The 19,432-nt window shown below is 38.6% G+C and overlaps 1 protein-coding gene across 1 annotated transcript in view; it reads left to right on the forward strand.

Annotated features, from left to right (window-relative positions):
• The window catches only part of TAFA3 (TAFA chemokine like family member 3), a 119,225-nt gene extending 99,996 nt beyond the window's left edge, over positions 1–19,229 (forward strand). Inside the window, exons 4-6 of the mRNA XM_048497258.1 lie at positions 6,149–6,298; positions 9,522–9,646; positions 17,307–19,229. Coding sequence (XP_048353215.1) covers positions 6,149–6,298; positions 9,522–9,646; positions 17,307–17,318 — 287 coding nt within the window. The 3' untranslated portion in view covers positions 17,319–19,229. The remainder of the gene's footprint in view (positions 1–6,148; positions 6,299–9,521; positions 9,647–17,306) is intronic.
• The last annotated feature ends 203 nt before the right edge of the window (positions 19,230–19,432 follow it).

The following is a 19,432-nucleotide window of genomic DNA, read 5'->3' on the forward strand; positions in this document are numbered from 1 at the left end:
TTTAAATTTGGGGATCTGTGTAGGAAGAAGAAATTTAATGTGGACTCGCTCTTTGGGTCATGGTAATACTTTAGCCCAGTGATTCCCAAAGTGGGCACCCCTGGTTGGTGCTGCATCAATCCAGGGGGGAGGTGATGGCCACAGGTAGAAACATTAATACATATATCTTTCTGTTTAATTGCTATTAAAAATTTAAAAAAAATAATTTCCAGGGGCCGCTAAGTAATATTTTTTCTGGAAAGGGGGCGGAAGGCCAAATAAGTTTGGGAACCACTGCTTTAGCCCAATCTGTTTAAAACCTACCAGCACATCAGGTGCCAAGACCTAGTTTCTCTGAAAGATTCCTTCAAAGAAAATGGATATTTGGGGCACTCCTTTTGCACTGCTTGGGTCCAAACATGTCAGGCTAGCAGATGACTGGGGTGATCAGGAGGTAGTTGTACAGGTTAAACAGCTCAGTTGCCTAGGCAGGTGAGGCAAGGCAGCACAGGTTTAAAAGTGCAGAGGTCAATCAGGTAACATCTGTAGGCAAAAGTCAGACAGTCCAGGGGTCAAGGCAGGCAGCATTCCTAAGCAGAGATGAGGCAATCCAGGAGTCAGTGGCTGAGGAAGAGCTTCTCAGGGAATCACACTTGTTGCACCCAGGCTGAGACAAGCCCAAGACAGGGCTTAAGTAAGATGCCCTGCTAATGGGCCAGGCTCCCACAAATACTTAGTCCTCATAAAAAGTAGATATCTCTAGCTCACAGAGGCTTTTGACATACCCAGCAGTCAGACAAGCACTTCTCCATTAACTGTGTAGCTGAAGCCTCTGTCTTTGTTTCCTTCATGCAGCTGGCTTGTTACTTAGCTCATCTGAAGTTACTGATGGCTCTCCAAGCTGCACAGCATTAGGCTCTGCCTTGGCTGGCAGAGAAGGTCTTGGAGCTGGCTCTGTTGCTAGTATCTCCTTACAAGGAGCTAGTTCTGGATCCATGGGGCCGCCAGGCTCTATGTCAGAGTCTTTGTCATCCAGGGACTGGCTCATAATTCCTTACCTACTTCATAGGATTGTTGTGTGGATAAAATGGAGGAGAGGAGAATGATTTAAACTGTTTTGGATCCCAATGAGGGAAAGGCTGGAAATAAAGTAAAATAAAAATATATTTCTGTGAATATAGTGGAAAGGGGAAGAAGCATTCCTAGTCTTGGGAAGCCTGTAGAGTACTTTTCCTTGCTGTCCCTCCCTTTGTAAACTCTTTCTTTTCTTAAAAAACAATACTACCACCACTGTAGCATTTCTATTATTTCTATTAGGGAGGATGAAAACATTTAATACATAATACCTTCATGTATAAGAGACAAAGAATCACACTATTTATTTATTTTGTTTATTTAAAACATTTCTGTGCCATCTTTCCACCCAAATTGAGTGCTCAAAGTGGCAAACATTAAAACAGCATTTTAAATAAGGCGCGGATATATATATTATATATATATATAAAACAGCATTTTATATGATATTATATAAAACAGCATTTTAAATAATTGGTTCTAGAAGAAAATAGGAAGCCAGTGTAGATGGAACAAGAGAAAAATGATATGGTCCCTGTGACCCACTGTAGTCAACATTTTGGTCACAGCATTCTGTGCCAACTGTAACTTCTGGGCAGGCTTAGATGGCAGCCCTACATAGAGCACATTGCAGTAATTTAACCAACTGTTACCAGGGCATGTACCACAGAAGGGCTGAAGGTGGTGGCAACCACTGTCACCTGTTTATTCAATAGGAGACCCAGGTTCAGCATCACCCACAATCTATGAATCTTTTCCTTTGGAAGAAGTGCATCCGCACCCCCAAAAGAAAATATCCCAGTTCCTGAGTCAAACCTTCCTTCCACTGGTAGCACTTGCATTTCATCAGGATTAAGATTCAGTTAGTTAGCCTACATCAATCACAGAAAGAGACTCTAGGCATGTGTTCACAGAGAACAAATTTTGAATGAATGACTATAGCAACCTTCATGTGGTTAGTCAGAGGTACATAATTTTATGTTAAAATAAAAAGTTGTGCAAGAAAATTATACATTTATGAGAGATTTAAAACGATAGCAAGCAGAGAACTCATACAAATGTGTGTGTTATATACTGTCAAGTTGTTTCTGATTTATGGCAATCCTATGAGTAAATGATCTCTAAAACATACTATCTTTAACAGATTTTCTCAGGTATTCAAACTGAATTTATACTTCCTTTGATTAAGTAAATTGGGGCCCTTTCTTGCCACGAGGTGCCATTTACAGCGGCCCAGGGACGGCAAAAATGCCTGGGCAGCTGTTCGCACAGGAGGCACTGCTGGATCGCAGCAGCGCCGTCCTGGCTGCCCAGGAGTGGCGTGAAGCCCCTCCTAATAACCTCGCTCATTGAGTGAGGTTATTCTAAAACGCCATCTTCCCATTGGCGCGGTGCGAACCGCACCACTGGGAAGATGGTGCTTTCCCCGTCCCTTCCACTCACGTCCTCCAGTATGCCAGGGGTCAGAGGGCAGCGTGGGTGGGTCCCTGACGGCCTCCAGAGCGACACTGGAGGACGAGGTGAGTGGAGGGGACGCAGAAGAGGCGGCTCCATGTGAAGCCACCTCTTCTGCGCCGGCTTCTGTGGGGCTGCTCGCACACTCCCGTGCGAATGGCCCCCACCCCTCCACCAGCATAATTTCTGCCGGTGGAGAGGTGCCCTTTCCGCTGTGCAGAAAGGGCCTGGGTTTTTTAATCTTCTTTTAATGCTGCCTTCCACTTTGCCAAGTATTATTGTCTTTTCCAGTGAGTCTTTTGTTCTTATAATGTGATCAAAGTATGATAGCCTTTGTTTGGTAATTTTAGTTTCTAGGGAGAGTTCAAACTTGATTTGATTTACAACCCAATTATTTGTCTTTTTGGAAGTCCATGGTATTCATAAAACTCTGCTCCAAGAATAGATTTGAAATTAATCAACTTTCTCTTTGTCAGATTTCAAATGAATTAGCTTTTTCCTGACAAGAGCTTCCTTCCTGTCATCTTCCTTCAATGCCCATCTTTCACATCCATACGTAGTAATGCGGAATACTGTTGTGTGAATTACCTTGATCTTGTCACCAGTGACACATACTTACACTTAAAGCTCTCATCTAGTTCTTTCATGGCTGCCCTTCTCAGTGTCCTTCTGATTTCTTAGTTGCAGTTCCTCTTTTGGTTGTTAACTGAGTCAAGGAATAGAGAGTCTTTGACATTTTCAGTTTCTTCATTGTAAGCTCTAAAGTTGTGCAATTTGTCATAAAACTCAAATCACAAAATAGGGAAAATAAAAAAAATATTCATGCACTTTCTGGTGCCAAGAAAAAAAAATCCAGCCAAGTTATGAATTTTATTCAGGTTGTTGGAATTGTCCCTTTTTCTCAAGCTGTTTTCCAAATGCCTTAATATTATTCAGTCTTCTCTGACCAAAGAAGTAGCTGGAAGTATAAGCTCCATCTGACTACTGGAAGATCCAAACTTCAGTGAGTGAGAGGAATAAAGTCTTCAGCTTCAGTTGGCAAGCTTATGTTTCTTAGCCATCTACAGAAAAAAAAATCAAGCGAGTCAATCACAATTAGTGAGACCCAGATTTATTTTAAACCAAGTGGGTCATTGTAAAAAAAAATCAATTTTCTCTCACAACCCAATGAGCCTTCTTTGGGAAGAAAAATGAGATTATAAAGGGTATTTCACCAGGATTTGTGACTTTCTCTTTCAGATACTTCCCAGTACTTTGTTATTTGTTGGCTGCTCCATTATGACCTGCCATAAGGTTGGAGAAATCTGTAGATCTGTTATGTGATTGGCTCTTTTTTTTGTCCCTCCAACCATTATTTCTGAAATTGAAAATCAGAGTGGTGATAATGCCTCTGTAGACATCTCCTGAATTTAATTATTGCACAATCCAGGGTAATCTTGTAGAGGTTAATAACCAGTGGTAAATTTCGTTAGAGCAGAGTACAGAAGGTTTTAACTCAATTGATAAAAGTATAAAGATCTCTAAAGAGTTTTTTCTTGGTATCCTCCTATATCCATTTTATTGAAGGTAAAGCCTGAAAAATGTGCGATGTGTTCGGTCATAGAAATTGTTTATTCTTTTCTGTTTACAGTACAATGCTTATATGAACAGGAATGTTGGTATTAGTGGTTGTAGCAGATCCTTTGGTTGGATGTTTATTCAAAGTAGCTGGACCTTGTTTTAATTTCTTGATAAAGTATTCTCTCTCTCTCTCTCTCTCTCTCTCTCTTATATAGCACTTCTGTGGGCCATTCAGTTCATAAAGATAGATAGTTCTTCATTTGTCAAAAGATATCTTTCCAGCAGACTTAACTGGAAATGACTGTCAAGTAAAACTGCATAGTCTACATATCATTAAATACATTTTCTTGACAAAGTAGAAGACAGATTACCATGTTCACAAGCTCCTATCTCCTCCCCTAGCATAAGTGCCATTAAGGGTTTTTTGGCTACTCCAGTTTTCTGTGACATCTGAAAGCAGGTGGCTGGGAAAATTGGAGTGTTTCTTCTCAGCAAATCAGAATTTTAAATCATTGTTTGTGAGAGAAACGAGCTCCTATTTTCTCAGGCATCTGCATTTGGTTGTCACATCAAATTGGAGTTTAAATGAAGGCTTCTCAAACCAGAAAACCTGCAGTTTTCCACAACTGAGAGGAGAAGGGAAGGAGCATGTAAACATAGCTCCATGGCTACATGCCCAAAGATTTCATCATGATAGTTGAATGTAGCCCTAATCAGTTGTCTGGGAACAACTTTACACATTTCTGGAGATCATTTAGCACAGATACCAAATCCAGATGACCAAAGAATATTACCATTAAGCTGCCTAAATCTTTTTAACTGGGGCAAGTGAAATACCCCAAAATTTGGGTATTTTCACATTTACAAGACATAGGCTACAATATTTTGAAGTAAATGGCTACTTAAATTGGAACAGATGGTTAATGAATGATGTTTAAGTTGTGAGATGCAAGGGTAATTGCCCAAATGGAAGATGCCGTAGCTCTAATGAAATCCTTGCGTTAACTCAGATGGAAACATTTTTTTCCTCGAGGACCAACCTTAGGACTATTATGTTTAGTATTTTTGTTGGCATCTTTAGTGAGAGAAGTAAGAAGTGTTAATGAATGACATGAAACTGTGAAGAACTTTCAGTTCAGCTGAGAACTGGGGAAGTAAATGGGATGATTCATAAACTGAAGAAACAGAAAATGTAAGGGATTTAATAGATCCAAATGCAGTGTCATAAGCTTGGGACATTTTTGGTACCTGCTAGAAATTTATAAGCAGAAAATGCTACAAGATCATAGGTGAAATTGTATAATATCTAAGATCCACCAGTGTTATGTATTCATTGGGAATGTGGTATACTGCTAGAAATATTATCCAAATCACTTGGCACTTTGGGACAGGATGAGCTTGCATTTCAAAACCTCATTTCGCATATTGAATCCTGGTTTGTTTGTTTGTTTGTTTGTTTGTATTCAAAAAGTTGGGACAAGTGCTTGAGAAAGCAAATGGAATAGTGAAGGAGAAAGCATATGCAGGATCCATTCTGAGTTAGACTTGCACCACCAGCATAACTCTTATTTCATCTTGATTCTTTTAACTTCCAGTTCCTTGGGGTACAATATTTCTATGTGCCGTGCCATAGCAGAATTATAAGATGAGCTGTTCGTGATTGGTTCAACTTAACTGAAGGGAGTATATGTCCTGTTATCTTTCTGTGACTTTTACCAAATGGTATCCAGGCTGGTGTACTTCTGGAAATTATGGCAAAAAAGTTTTATCTCACCTATTCTTATTTTTTATTTATATTCTTTTATTTTATTTTATCTCACCTATTCTTTTTATTTATTTATTTATTTATTTATTTTTATTTATTTATTTTCAAGCACTAGCTGCGCTCTCAGAGTCAAATGACCATCAGTTGTCCAATGAGAATCTATGAATAGTGTGATAAATTTTTGTGTCCAGGTCTTTCTTTCAAAGCTATTTTTACCATGCTTTATGTCATACTTGGTTCTGTGATATTTGCACTCTACGCTGGCTAATATAATGAATCACCTTGTATAATTTACTGTGCTTTCTTTCCTTGCAGTGCACATAGAGCCTGGCACATGTGAAGTCATTGCTGCCCACAGATGCTGCAATAAGAACAAGATTGAAGAGCGTTCACAAACTGTGAAATGTTCTTGCTTCCCAGGCCAGGTGGCTGGGACAACCCATGCTGCTCCTTCATGTGTGGATGGTGAGTATACAGACCCTCACTAAACTGATGTGTGGTAATATGGAGATGGATGAAGAAATCCACTCATTGCTCTGCATCCTTTAACCTCAGGGGAGATTTACATCAAAATCTTCCTATGTTACAGTAGTTTAGTTAAAGCCCAGGGCTGAGCTGAACATTCTCCTGTGTTCAAAGCAGGGTCTTTTGAAAGAACTCCCAAAACATACCATGTTTTGTGACAGTTCGCTGCTCAGAAGCTGTGGCTTGGGTGCCATATTTGTTTTGAAATTGTTTTCCTCTGAAATTGTTTCCACTCTTAAGTAGGGTCCTTTATCCCTGAGTGATGTCATCATGTAATCCAAATGCTGCCATTGTAAAAGCTTTTAATTACTTGTGAGCAAAGCTTCAATCGGTCAAGAAAGCCTCAGCTGGACAAAAAAATGGGCATGTTGAAATTTGAATGTTGAGGCATGTACCTAGGATGCACTTGGCACTTTGCTAGTCAGTCAGCTGGTAGGAATGACCCCAGACTCCTTTTTTCTGTTCTGTTCTGACATGTTCAAGAACCCTCAGGTACCAGAATGAGAGTTGTTACTTTTGGAAAATGAGGATTCCTCACTAGGTGTGCTCACAGCATGCAGATCCTTAAATAATTTTTCCCACACATGATTCTATAAAATGTTAAAATTACTATCTTCTTACTTGGCTATCAAATGCCTATCTCCAACAGGTCCTTGTCATTTTGAGAATGAGTTCAAACTCCATACTAAAATGAGCAGTCTAGCTCCTGGTGATGCTCTGGTAGACTGTCTTTATTCTTTCCTGCATCCTTGTTGGTTATCTGTCTTTTTTGGATTAACAATTGAGTCCACTAGCTCCACCATGGCTTTATTAATACTGCAAAGGGAACCATCAGTGAGACAAAAAGCAGACAAAGCTGGTCTCCAATCCTGTCAGCTAGGTAGCTAGTACAGTAGAACATGGGCAGCATTCTTATGATCCCACTCCAGTTCTCATAATTCTAGAGAGAAGTGGTATAGTAAACCCATAACCCTAATTTCGGGGGCTGTCCTTCCATTCTGCCTGACTATGCAGTTGATAGGGAATGTACGATGAGGAACCCCAACATGTACAATATGAAGGAGATGATAGTAGGAATCTGCTGGTGATATTTCAAGATTTTGTACTATTGTGAATTTTTATGTATTGTTTAGCTGGTTAAAGCAGCACAATTGATCAGATCTGTTTACTGTGGAAGAATTCCATAGATTTTAAGAATAGTTTTGAAATAAATGGCTTGTGGATTAAAGTTTTAATTAATTCACATTCCTGATTTTGAATTCAGAAGCAATTTAGTATTCTTGTCTATTGTGTTAAATTAACTCTGGAAGAGGCTCACTTATGCCGTGTCTCTCCTTTGGTGTTGGCTTGGCACAAAGCAGTCTAAGCTGCCTTGTCCAAAAGTTCTGCCTTTTTTTTTACATTGAGGAACCTGATACTGCAGTGTAGGTGCTGAACACATGAATAAGAACATGCTGTCTAATCACCTGTGCAAAGCACTCCACCCCCCCCCCCCAAAAAAAAACAACCCTCACAGCCCATCTATTTTTTATTGAGCACTGCCATTCTGGATCTATCTGAAGTGGCTGGAAGCCTCTGCTGGTGCATTATTGATTTGTTTGGCAGCTTGACTAGTGCAAATGGATTTGTGCATGATGCCAAGAAACTACTTTAAAAACACAGGATACAATTCCCATGAAAGACTGCATCCCAACCTGCTTCACAAAGGTATTTCTTTCTGTGTGAGTATAACAGTTTCCCTGAAATTACCAACTGAAACTTCACTGAAATTATCATGTAGGCAAGAGATAAAAACTAGATACACAGTTCTTAGGCACTTTATTTACCTCAACAAATGAAATACAGAGTGGGGAGGGAACTAATAGGGAGTTAATGCATGGTTGTCCAAACTTTGAAATGATAGGGCCTGAACCTGAGCATCTATCGTTGATTGTGATCTGATGAAGTTTAAGAATGTGCTCAGTGGTGGTTGCTTTTTTAGCACTTTGCATACTGGGATCTTAGGCTTCTGATCAGTGATATGGATTTTCCAGAAAAAAAATATGGATTGGAAAATTTACAGTACTCTAAATAGAGTGTGGTCTGATTTTGCATATTTATTTTGACATATTTAATGAACAGTTTTTTTTAAAAAAAATGTGTTCCATATTATCTGTGCCAAAATAGCAACAAATACATGAACTGAAACATTTGATTAAGAAGAAAATATAGATCAAATGTGGTTTAAATGTTATATTTAGACAGAGTTTTATATAGAAATTATTTTATTGGAGCAATATTTGTAAAAATTTAAAGACAATAGAACCTTTACTTCCTTTACATTATTTAAAGTTATAGGGGCTGGAACCCATTAACACTGTGACAGTGCAATTATATGCGTGTGTGTATATATATGTGTGTATATGTGTGTGTGTGTGTGTGTGTATATATAGAGAGAGAGAGTAAATGGTTTTATTATTTAGACTTTGAAAACATACAAACAAAAAGGAAGAAAAAACACAAAAAGTACATATAGCAAATTTAGACTCTGCAGTCTTTCATAGGATTGAGCGATAATGCTGCAGTGAAAGAATTATGCATGATGTAACACAGACATGGTTGTCCACCCATCTCTTTCAACAAATTAAAGCTCTTTTTTATGGTGGTCACTGGAGCATCTCAACTTGCTTGACTTATTCATTCCATATTAGATTGGTGATTATAATATCCCTTCCGCTATATGAGAGGATGCACGTATATAAGAATTTTAGCAGTGGTTTTGATTTGACCTGCACTGCTATTCAAGTGAATTGATAACCTGATTTTTGTTTGCATTACTGTATGCATTTGTGGTTGTTCCTCTCTCCCCCCCCCCCGCCCCACTTTTAAAGATCAGTAAAACTCTCTTACACAATTCCTAGGAATAGCTGATCACCAGGAAAATATGAATTACAACTTTGATAATGCCATGCTTGTCAAATATTGTGTCTGCAATAGCATCAGTTCATTGTTAATTTTATATGTTGAATTTTTAGGTTTTCCAATCCACATCTCTGGTTCTGATTGCTGCCCCTGAATGGATTATCCATGTAAACTGCTGTGTATAGTCTCAAATGAGGAGACAAAAACTCTCAAGTTCAGAATGCTTTCCCATGATATCTTTTTTTACCTTCCCCCGCTCCAGCCTCAATAGTGATCCAGAAGTGGTGGTGCCAAATGCAGCCATGCCTAGAAGGAGAGGAGTGTAAAGTGCTACCAGATTCATCTGGATGGAGCTGCAGTAGTGGCAACAAAGTGAAAACAACCAAGGTATTTCTTTGTTGATTTCTCTTTGAAGTAGTGTTAATCCAAAGAACAAGAGAAGGTGTACAGACCCATCCAAAGGAGGGGGATCCGCAACTGGTGGTGGATTGGCCCTCCCCAGGGCAGTTGCCCAAGCAGAGGAGTGGATCTGCTGGCAGTCAGCCACTGCAGCCCTCCACAGCAGTCAAACACAATGCAGAGCACTATGCCAATGTTCTTGCGCCCCTGGTGCAGGCATAGTGGGGGTAGTCCAAAAGCACAGACAGGGGAGGAACTGACTCTAGTTGGCTTCCACCCAGCTGTTGTCGGCACCTGGAGCTTTGGACTTATGCCACCTTTTCAGTGGCATGTGTCCACTAAGCCTAATGGGGGCTTTCTGGTGGCAGGGATGATTTTTGTGTGTTTTGCCTGCCTATATTGCCAAAAAGCCCTCTTGGAAACAGTGAGGCGGAGTGGCTGCAGCGCTGCATCCAGGCACCTAGCCCTTTGGATGGGGCTGTCTGTCACACAACCTCTTTTTTTTCCTACTACAGAATATTTTTTGTAATCTCTTTTTAATGAGCTCTTGTGAATGGGGAATACAATGCATTGAATCACTTCACCATCTTGTACTTGATAGATCCAAAAAGAAAAACTCAGACTTGCTGAAAAGGTGGTGATTCAAGAACCTCATTATACATATTCTCAGTTTAAAAAATCAGTTATGGAAAGAAAGGACTCATAGGCCAATTACACGCAAGGTGTTTGCTATGTGGTGGAGGTAAATTTCCCCTGTGGCAAGATTTCTTGTATGGATATATTTCCTCTAGCTCTGTTTTCACTTTCCACTCTCTCCATGTCAATCAGATCCACTTATAGCATGATTTTAATTTTGCTTTGCTACCTGAGCAGGACAGATTTGCCAGTGGGCACAGCTTTGCTCTGGACCTCTTCCCTCCACACACAGCCAGCCTGTCTAGTCCTACCCCCTCACTCCCTCATGCTGTTTTGCTCGCTTCCCCATCTTCCTCCTCCCTGTTGCCAACTACTTCTCACTTTTTGTCCTGTCGTATTATTTGTATTGTTCATGACCTCCCTGCTCCTGCATATCTTTAGATCTTTTAAAAAAATTAATGACCATATTGATAGATTGAATCGATGCTAACACTAAAAAATGTAAAAATAATAAGACCAATTGATCAGTCCAAACACCCAATTTTCCCTTGCACTTGATCAACAAACTGGGATGTCTCTAGCCTCATAGTTCTATACAGAAGCAATCCATGATTCCTGACCACAACAAGAAAAGCCCCTTAGTCTTGATGCTTGGGTTTACAGCACATTGGGAGACAGATGATCATGAACCTGGGAAGCTTACCAAGTGGCAGTTCAAGTAGTCCTTTTGCAGTTTTGCAGCTGTGGGCTACCATTATTCCCCATTCACTTCCCACCATAAAAGACAATCAGTGTTCAGGCAGAGTGTATAGATGCCGTTTTCAAGACTTTTATTTAATAGTTCACCTTTTTATGTTGATAATCGATAGATTAATATATCAATCTATTGATAAATTCAAGATAAACATTAAAGATTATATTAAAGATTAAAGCACATATGCACAATAGAGAACCAGTGAAACACGCCCCGCCCCCCCCAAACACAAGCAAAAAGCCAACTGATGGGTAAAGCCTGCCCCACTGCAAACAGGGCGGTGGGTAATAATTTTAAACATACAAACAAAACAAAGACTCCCTGGCCAATTCACTTTGAAATCATGGAAATCTTGCCATTTGTAATCGGCCATAGAACTGCCAAGGAGCAATTGAATCAAGGGACCCATTGGAATTGCCTGATGTAAATCTCAATTAAACTTCAAACATGCGGGCCAACCTGCCAAATGCAGACTAGGTTTGTTGTAGGCAGTACTGTTGTTGTTTCCAAGAATGGTGGTCATGATAAAAAATATAGAAAGACTAAATAAGTCTTTATAGAAGGAACATGTAGAAAGACTAAACAATTTCTTACTTCAACGGGTAATTTAAAATGGCTTTGGATGAAGAAAGCATACAAAGCCAGCAAGACTGTACAGAATGCTTGAGTTGTTTCCTAAACTTCTCCATCATGTCTAATGTTTTTCTGAAGAACTTTGAAAATCACCTGCAATGAAGGCTGCCTTTTGATTATTCAAAGCTAAAGCATCAGCTCAGATGCTTTATGAAAAACACTTGGTTCACCCAGTACAATAAAAGGTCCTAAGAGTTGCACTTCAACTCCCAAAATGCATGTCAAACTCTATGGTTCAGTTAGAAATTGGCATGCTGAGTGTCAACGCAAGGTTCTGTCTATCCTTAATTCATATATATCCATGGTGGCGAACCTTTGGCCTTCCAGATGTTATGGACTACAATTCCCACCAGCCCCTGTCAGCATGGCCAATTGGCCATGCTAGCAGGGGCTGATGGGAATTGTAGTACATAACATCTGGAGTGCCAAAGGTTCGCCACCACTGATATATATGGTTTCAGATTAACTTTATCTCAAAAGGTCTTCTCCCACCAATACCAAATGACAACTTTAAATCAAAGGCTGATTCCGCATGGGCCAAAAACAGCAGTGTGAAAATGGTGTAAAAGGGTTTTAAATGGTGTAAAAGGGTTTATACTGTTTTCACACCATTTTCACACTGCTTTTTTTTGGCCCATGCGGAATCAGCCAAAGTGATGTAAAGCCATAGAAAGTAAATTAAACAGCTTGGATTCTCCCCTTTAGCATTGTTTCAGATAGGGTAGGAACAAGCTAGGCAAATTATAACTCAGTGAGTCAAACATATTGAGCGCAAAGCTGGTCTTTCAAGGGACTCTTGGTACCTCCTCATAGCAGATATATTTCAGCACCATCTGCTTACCTTTATTAGCTAGAAATAAATAACGACAGGAGGGCTTATTCACTTGCAAAATGCTCAGCCCTACCTTCCACCATTTTCGAAGGGAAATTTAATAGGACTTTGACTATTTGTCTGTCTACCTATTTATCTACCTACTACCTACCTCCTCCCATGCCTTGGCTGGAAGCCTTTTAGACTCTTGTTTAAAATATTCAATTATATCCTTTTCTTATTTTCAGCCAAAAATATTTTTAACAAAACCAATTTTGTTCAATACAAATTATTCATTTGCGTTTAGCTCATTCAAAACTGTGCATCTATGAGTCATAATAAAATAGTACAATAAGAAAAACTAGAAGATGACAAAATTTTGGGGAAGTAAAGCATCTTAAAAAAACTAATCTCATCTATTAATTTTTACAAAATGGATTATTTCTGAAGGAACTAAACTTTTTGTAAATCATTGAAAATTGCTATTTTTATCTATTGAAGAGTTTCATTCAATAATTGTGACTAGATTTTCTCTAAATACCTTGCACAGAATTCATAAGCAGAATTACCCAACAGAAAATGACATAATACTGCTGAGGAACAAACCGAAATAAATATGATCCCAGAGACATAATTTTTTTATCTAGGGCTTCTTTTTTGATGGGATTCTAATAGGAGCTGTTCGTGTTAGGATCAGGGAAGTTATTGATCGAAGCTTATCATCCCACTCAGGTTTTATAGTGACAGGTGCTATATCTATCAGACTTCTGCCAGTCACCTTCTGGTGCAGTGGGTCTCTTTTTCTTAATCACAATCTAGCAAAAATCTTTCCAGCCTGTCACTGCTTCTCCAGTTGGAGCAATCATCTGTGACAGAGAGCTACATGATTATTATTTTCATGGCTTGCTGAATATCCTGAAGAACAAGGTATAATTAAAATTTTTATCAAACTCATTAGTAATTACATGTATGTCATGGTTAATCAGTTGCATAATTTTGTAATCATTGTTCATACAATGGAGCATAATTATTCTTCAGGCTTTGCTTCCTTCGTGCTTCCATCTCCATTCCACACAAATACCCCATAAAATTATCCTGTAAAATAGCAATGTGTTGTATTTTTCTTACCTTATCTCCACAAATAGCATGTTCACACTGAAAGTCCCCCCCCCCCAAATATTAGAGCAGCCTCAGTTGGCTCAAGAATCAGAATGATGATGAATAATCATACCAACTTCAAACTATCCCCTTTGTCTTATCTTTTACCTGCATTCATTTTGTATATATATCATTTTTGTGAACAACGTTGCTTTTCCGTCCAGAATGCAAAGCTCTTGGCAATAACCTGCAGCTACATTTATACGTACCTTCCATCAAGAAAACACTTGATCTTATGGCACCTTTTTAACCTATGTTTGACTTGGTCCATCTATGAACAGCTTGAAAACAAATTGCTTAGAGCCAGTACTGGAACCAATGGAATGTCACTTACCGTATATACTCGTGTATAAGTTGACCCAAATATAAGTCAAGGCACCTAATTTTACCACAAAAAAACTGGGAAAACTTATTGACTCAAGTATAAGTCTAGGGTGGGAAATGCAGCAGCTACTGGTAAATTTCAAAAATAAAAATAGATAGCAATAAAATTACATTAATTAAGGCATCAGTAGGTTAAATGTTTCTGCATATTTATTTCAAAGAAAAACAGTAAACTAGCTCTGTAAGTGGAAAAGAGGGTCAACAAAAACAATATGGTATCAACAATAACTTTAAAAGTACAAAAACCTTAGCTCAATCAGCAACCAAGCTAAAACACAAGAGTTAAAATCCTTCAAAACTGGATTCCTCCTCATAATCTGTATGTCCAAATGTAAACCAACTTAGATTTTAAGAGGGATATTATCAGAAATGGAAAAGGAGTTCAAGTCTTTGACAGTGTGATCCAACCTTGTGACCCTTAACATTCCCCAGACTTACAACAAAAGAAACTTTAAATCTGTTTTCTGTTTCATAAACAATAGTGTGCAGTATAACAATGACATATGGCAAACCAATACAGAAACAATAATCAACATATAATAGTTCTGGCCTGCTATGCAAAACAGACTAGCAATTAACAATTCTGAGGAAAATAATATTTATATAGCACCTATTATAACATTTTATAACAGGAGACCAAAATACAAACGAATAGTCAATCTATATTAACACAATATCCTCTTCTCAACAATTAATTCAAACATTCTCATACCTGAAATATGCAAATACAGTTCATAACAACTGAACTCTGAGGAGCTGAATTCTGAGGAAATGGAGCCTTTTCTTCCTTATATGGAAAATCTGAGCTCTTTAGCTCCCCCTAATGGACCCTGGGTTACACAAACAGAGCTTCAGCTATAGCACATACAGTTGTACATAAATACCATTTATACTTGAGTATAAGACCCGAATATAAGCCGAGGGGGGCTTTTTCAGCATAAATATGTGCTGAAAAAGTTGACTTATGCACGAGTATATACGGTAGTTTGTGCTGAATGGGTCAACTTAGGAAAGCATATGCCCTTATGAAAAGATCAAAAGCCTCTAATGCTCAGCAGATAGGACAAAGAACTTTATTCTGCTATAGGGATGAAATTAAAAGTCCAGTAATAAACAAGGTGAAGAGATGGACTGATATCTACTAAGCCAGAATATGCTGTTCAGTGACAAGGGAGAAAAATCGGTCATCACTGCAGGATTACTTCTGTTCAATTCATTCTACTGACATTATGAAGTGAACTTTCAGTGGGGTGCTGAGAAATGCGTCCCAGGTTACTTTTTGAAGATGTTCCTTTGACATAAAAATAACATAGAGACAGAGTGGAAAGTGTAAGGAATGTTTCCATTTCCCAGAGAACACGTGGATTCAGGTTTCATAGGACACATGATTTCTCTGGAAAATAAGGATGCAGGTCTGACCTTTGCAGAATTCAAAAAAGCATTACTTTGGTGAGCTGCTTTTTCCCCAGGCTGATCATTTCAGTCTCTGCTTTAAAGCAGATCACTTTGGTTTACTCTGTCCTCTTTGAAGCCTGAGATATAATATCTACCACATTACCAGCTGGGCAGTTGAATAATAAGCGTATCTCCCCTCCTTAGCTGTGGCTTTCTCGGCTATGTACAAATTGAACTTCTTTTTTATGGTTCCAGTTTGATCTCTCTGCCATTTTGTGATGGATTTGCTAAATTGTTCCTGCTGAATCTCTATCTTGTTTGGCATGCACACAAGGCCAGGGAGAGAATTTAAATAGCAATATTTCAGATGCATCCATGGTTCTGATGGCTGCCTTGACTGAAATCACTAGTCCTACTGTGAAATCTGCAAGAAAGGACATTGTAATGGGTAAATAGGGTATGGAATGTCTGACGGCTGTGAAATCATCCACAGTCATCAGCACAACCCTACATTTCAAAGGCCGAGACACAATTTTCAGGCTGCTACTCGGGGAGGAGAATTTGTGTAGATTACTTACTGTATACCAGGCATGTAAAATGAAAGAAGGCAGCTACTGGACTTCTGGTAAATCTTTACCTTTAGAGCAAGGAAATCTTTAACTCTTCCCACTCTTCAGAGCTTCCTTAATTATTTCTCCTGTGAAATGCACATGCACTTCGGTTAATTTTTTTCCCAAAGGCTTGCAAACCTCTGACTTTCTTTGCAGATAAAATGCCAATGTAACGGTGTTAGATTAATTTTAATTCTTAAAAATATCTTACACATTGGTTGTTAGAAAGGTCACTTGAGGTAATTGTGAATATGGAGGGTCTGAAGAGTTTGAGGGTATTAATTTTTAAAGTACTTTTAATATTTAAGTCATTTGGAATAGATTTCCTGTACGCCTGTTCTGAAGTAAATCTTGATTCCTGCATTTTCTTGGCTGGTGTGTTTAAACCTGGGCATCTGTGGATATGTTAAATCTGACTAAGTTGTCTCCCTTATTGCCTCTTTCTGTGTAACTTGCAAAAAAAGCATATTCATTGTGAACACAAAGCAGCAAAAGTACACAACATTGGACTACTTCATATATATTGCAAATCTTCAACAAGGTAGTATTCATATGTTGGGTAAATTAAATGGCTAGATGAAGTATCGTTTTTTATTAGATATGATTGCACTCAGCTGTCTTCGGGTGACTTCCAAGCTTATGATTCTATTAGATGCTTTTTTAATGGATGGTCCAAGATTTAGCTATATGAAATGAAAATCTATTGATTTTGGGAATAGAGCATTGAACGCTTTCAGTGCCCACTTAGTATATTTTATAAAATAGTCTCTTGCCTACCAATCTTTGTGCTAAAATTCATGTGCTAGTTTGAAAGTGTTTTGAGATTGTTCTTGTAGCTTTTACTGCAGCAGACAAATATTGTCAGTATTCCAGCACACAAGAGACTTCCTTTCCTTGATTAATATTCTTTCTAATCAGAAACTATTTGTAATCCTTGGGAACTTGCATAGGATTTTACTGCCCTCCAAACAAAATGTTGTAGCTTTTTTCAGTGAGTTATGCCCATAATTCATGTTCCAAAGTTTATTGATTTCTAAAAACTGTACCATTGTAAATGGAACTGGTTCACCTGCAGAGGCTTTTCCATTCTGCAGTCCATGCATTTGCAAAGGTCAACCATACAGAGTGACTCCCCATTGAGCTGAATAGAAAAACCCAGTCAAGCAAGAACTCCATATGCTTTAGAAGCACATGAGGCACAGTATTTATTGAAATTATACTATAGGCCAACAGAAGTTTGTCTGATTCATTGTTCTTTGTTTGCAGGTCACACGATAGGTCTGGAAAGATCTACTCTTCTGTGACATGACCTGCATTAACATGGCCAGCATTGCAGAAGTGGCACACCATGGCTTTTGTTCAGTTGCAAGATGTTTCCTGCAAAACTGGAAACAGGAGGACTTCCTTGGCACAGGATAGAATGCGTCTGTGTTGGTATAGGATGGCTATTCTTCATGCGCACTTTATTGTTCTTCCTCTAGTACATCTGCCAAGGGAATGGTACCACAGTTTGCTTCCTCCTGCTAGAACAGCTCCAAGGATTACAGAAAGGCAATGGCATACTTGCCTGGGCACAGATCTTGGGATATATACCTTATTTATGAAGACAAAATGTTGCACCAGTGACTGATTCAGTGCAGCCCCTGAGGTATTTAACATCAATTGCTACTAAGTCTACAATAATGGGTCTTGAGTGTATCACACAAACTCTCTTCTGCTCCACATTTCTCCTCCATATCATGGATGTATCCGCAAAAAAAATGCATTTCTTTCCTTTTTGCTCAATGAATGTTAGAATCGTACAGTCTCTTGATGGCTACAGAGAAAAAGCCGCTTTCCTTCCTTTTATTTCTCATGTGTCTGTAGGTTGGCTATAATGATTGCTAAGAGAATGAAGTTCATGGGTGGGTCTTGCATTTACTGTTTAAAATTAGTGCTTTTAATGAGATCTTTCCAATTTATATTTGTGTTGTTTTCATAGCAAACAAATTTGGAATTAAAGGTCTGGAAACAATGAACCAAATTCTGATCTCCAAGGGTATGAAAAGAAAGGAACTCCAAAGAAAACTATGGAGTTTCTCGAGTACTGACCTAGGTATGAGTTTCAAATTCTGCATCAAAAGTATAAAACACAGACAAAAATGTATTTCGTCTTGTTATGAATACCAGGCACCTGATGAGAGCAGCCGTTCATAGCATGTTCTAATTTGGGGGTGGGTGTTCAAGAAACAAGGAATGTTCTCTCATGGTCTCTCACCCGCCCTTTTTATCCTTGTATAGTAGTTACAATTAATTATGCTAATAGTAGTCTCTGTATTTTCATAGATACAGGAATAGCACTATTTCTGACATCCACAATAGAATTTGCACTGCCTACTGCAGTTGGGGGAAAGTGTTTTTCTCTTGGTTGTGTTGTATCTGGTATAGTCAGAATCTTATTCAGAGTCTTGAGGCTAGCTTACTTAACATTTAGCATTAAATATTTTATCTGATGATTATAATGAGCATAGACCCCTTTCAGAACCCAAATTATTGCTTTTTGTAATCCGATCTCCAGACAGTAAAGTATTTCCTGACTGGCATTAAACTCTCCAGTTTATGATTCTGTTGCTGTTTCTCCTAATATCAGAAGGGGGAAAATCCCACTTCATTGGAGAAGCACAGAAATTCATTTCAAATGTTGATGCACAAGCAGAAATACATATTCAGAACCTACTTAGCATTATTTATAGGAGGCATGGAAGAGAAAGTTTTCTGTAGCCAAGAGTGGTTGTTTCCATGAGGGCTGTTTGGATTCATTCCTAGTTATTTAATATTCACAAACACTCCTATATGTTTTTCTCTCATTATAACTACATTGATTCATGAAGATTTTGTGGGTGAGGATGAGAATGGTTGCATCCCATGCCATCCCATGCCAAGTATAACCCAAAGTGAACATCTGACATTGACTGAAATGGAAAACATTTCAGAAATACTCAGAGAATGGAGAAGGCAAACAAAACTGTACCTCTGAAACTCTGCCCTGACCTGTCCTGTTTGCAGTGGCCTGGCCTCCATGCTGTGACTGTACTACTTGCTGACTTGGTTATCTAAACTTTTTTTGTAACAGACTATGTTATACCTGCTTCAGATGCGATGTAAATACAAGACTGTGAAATATTAAAATTCATTTTAATCTCTGCAAAATGATTTACTCATTTAAATTAGCTGAGGGAGGGGTGTTCTTGTCATGTCTCATGGGGATCCCTTTTCTTACAAGTCCTTTGCCCATTGGGCTGGGATCAAATCCATATTTTATGTAGGTGATTGTTCTTGATCAGAATGCTGTCGGAATAACAGATGGTGCTTTGGAATAAAGGCCATGCAGATTCATTTTACATCATATTTGC

This window comes from Sphaerodactylus townsendi, linkage group LG05 (genome assembly GCF_021028975.2).
Source record: "Sphaerodactylus townsendi isolate TG3544 linkage group LG05, MPM_Stown_v2.3, whole genome shotgun sequence".
NCBI classification, from domain to species: domain Eukaryota; kingdom Metazoa; phylum Chordata; class Lepidosauria; order Squamata; family Sphaerodactylidae; genus Sphaerodactylus; species Sphaerodactylus townsendi.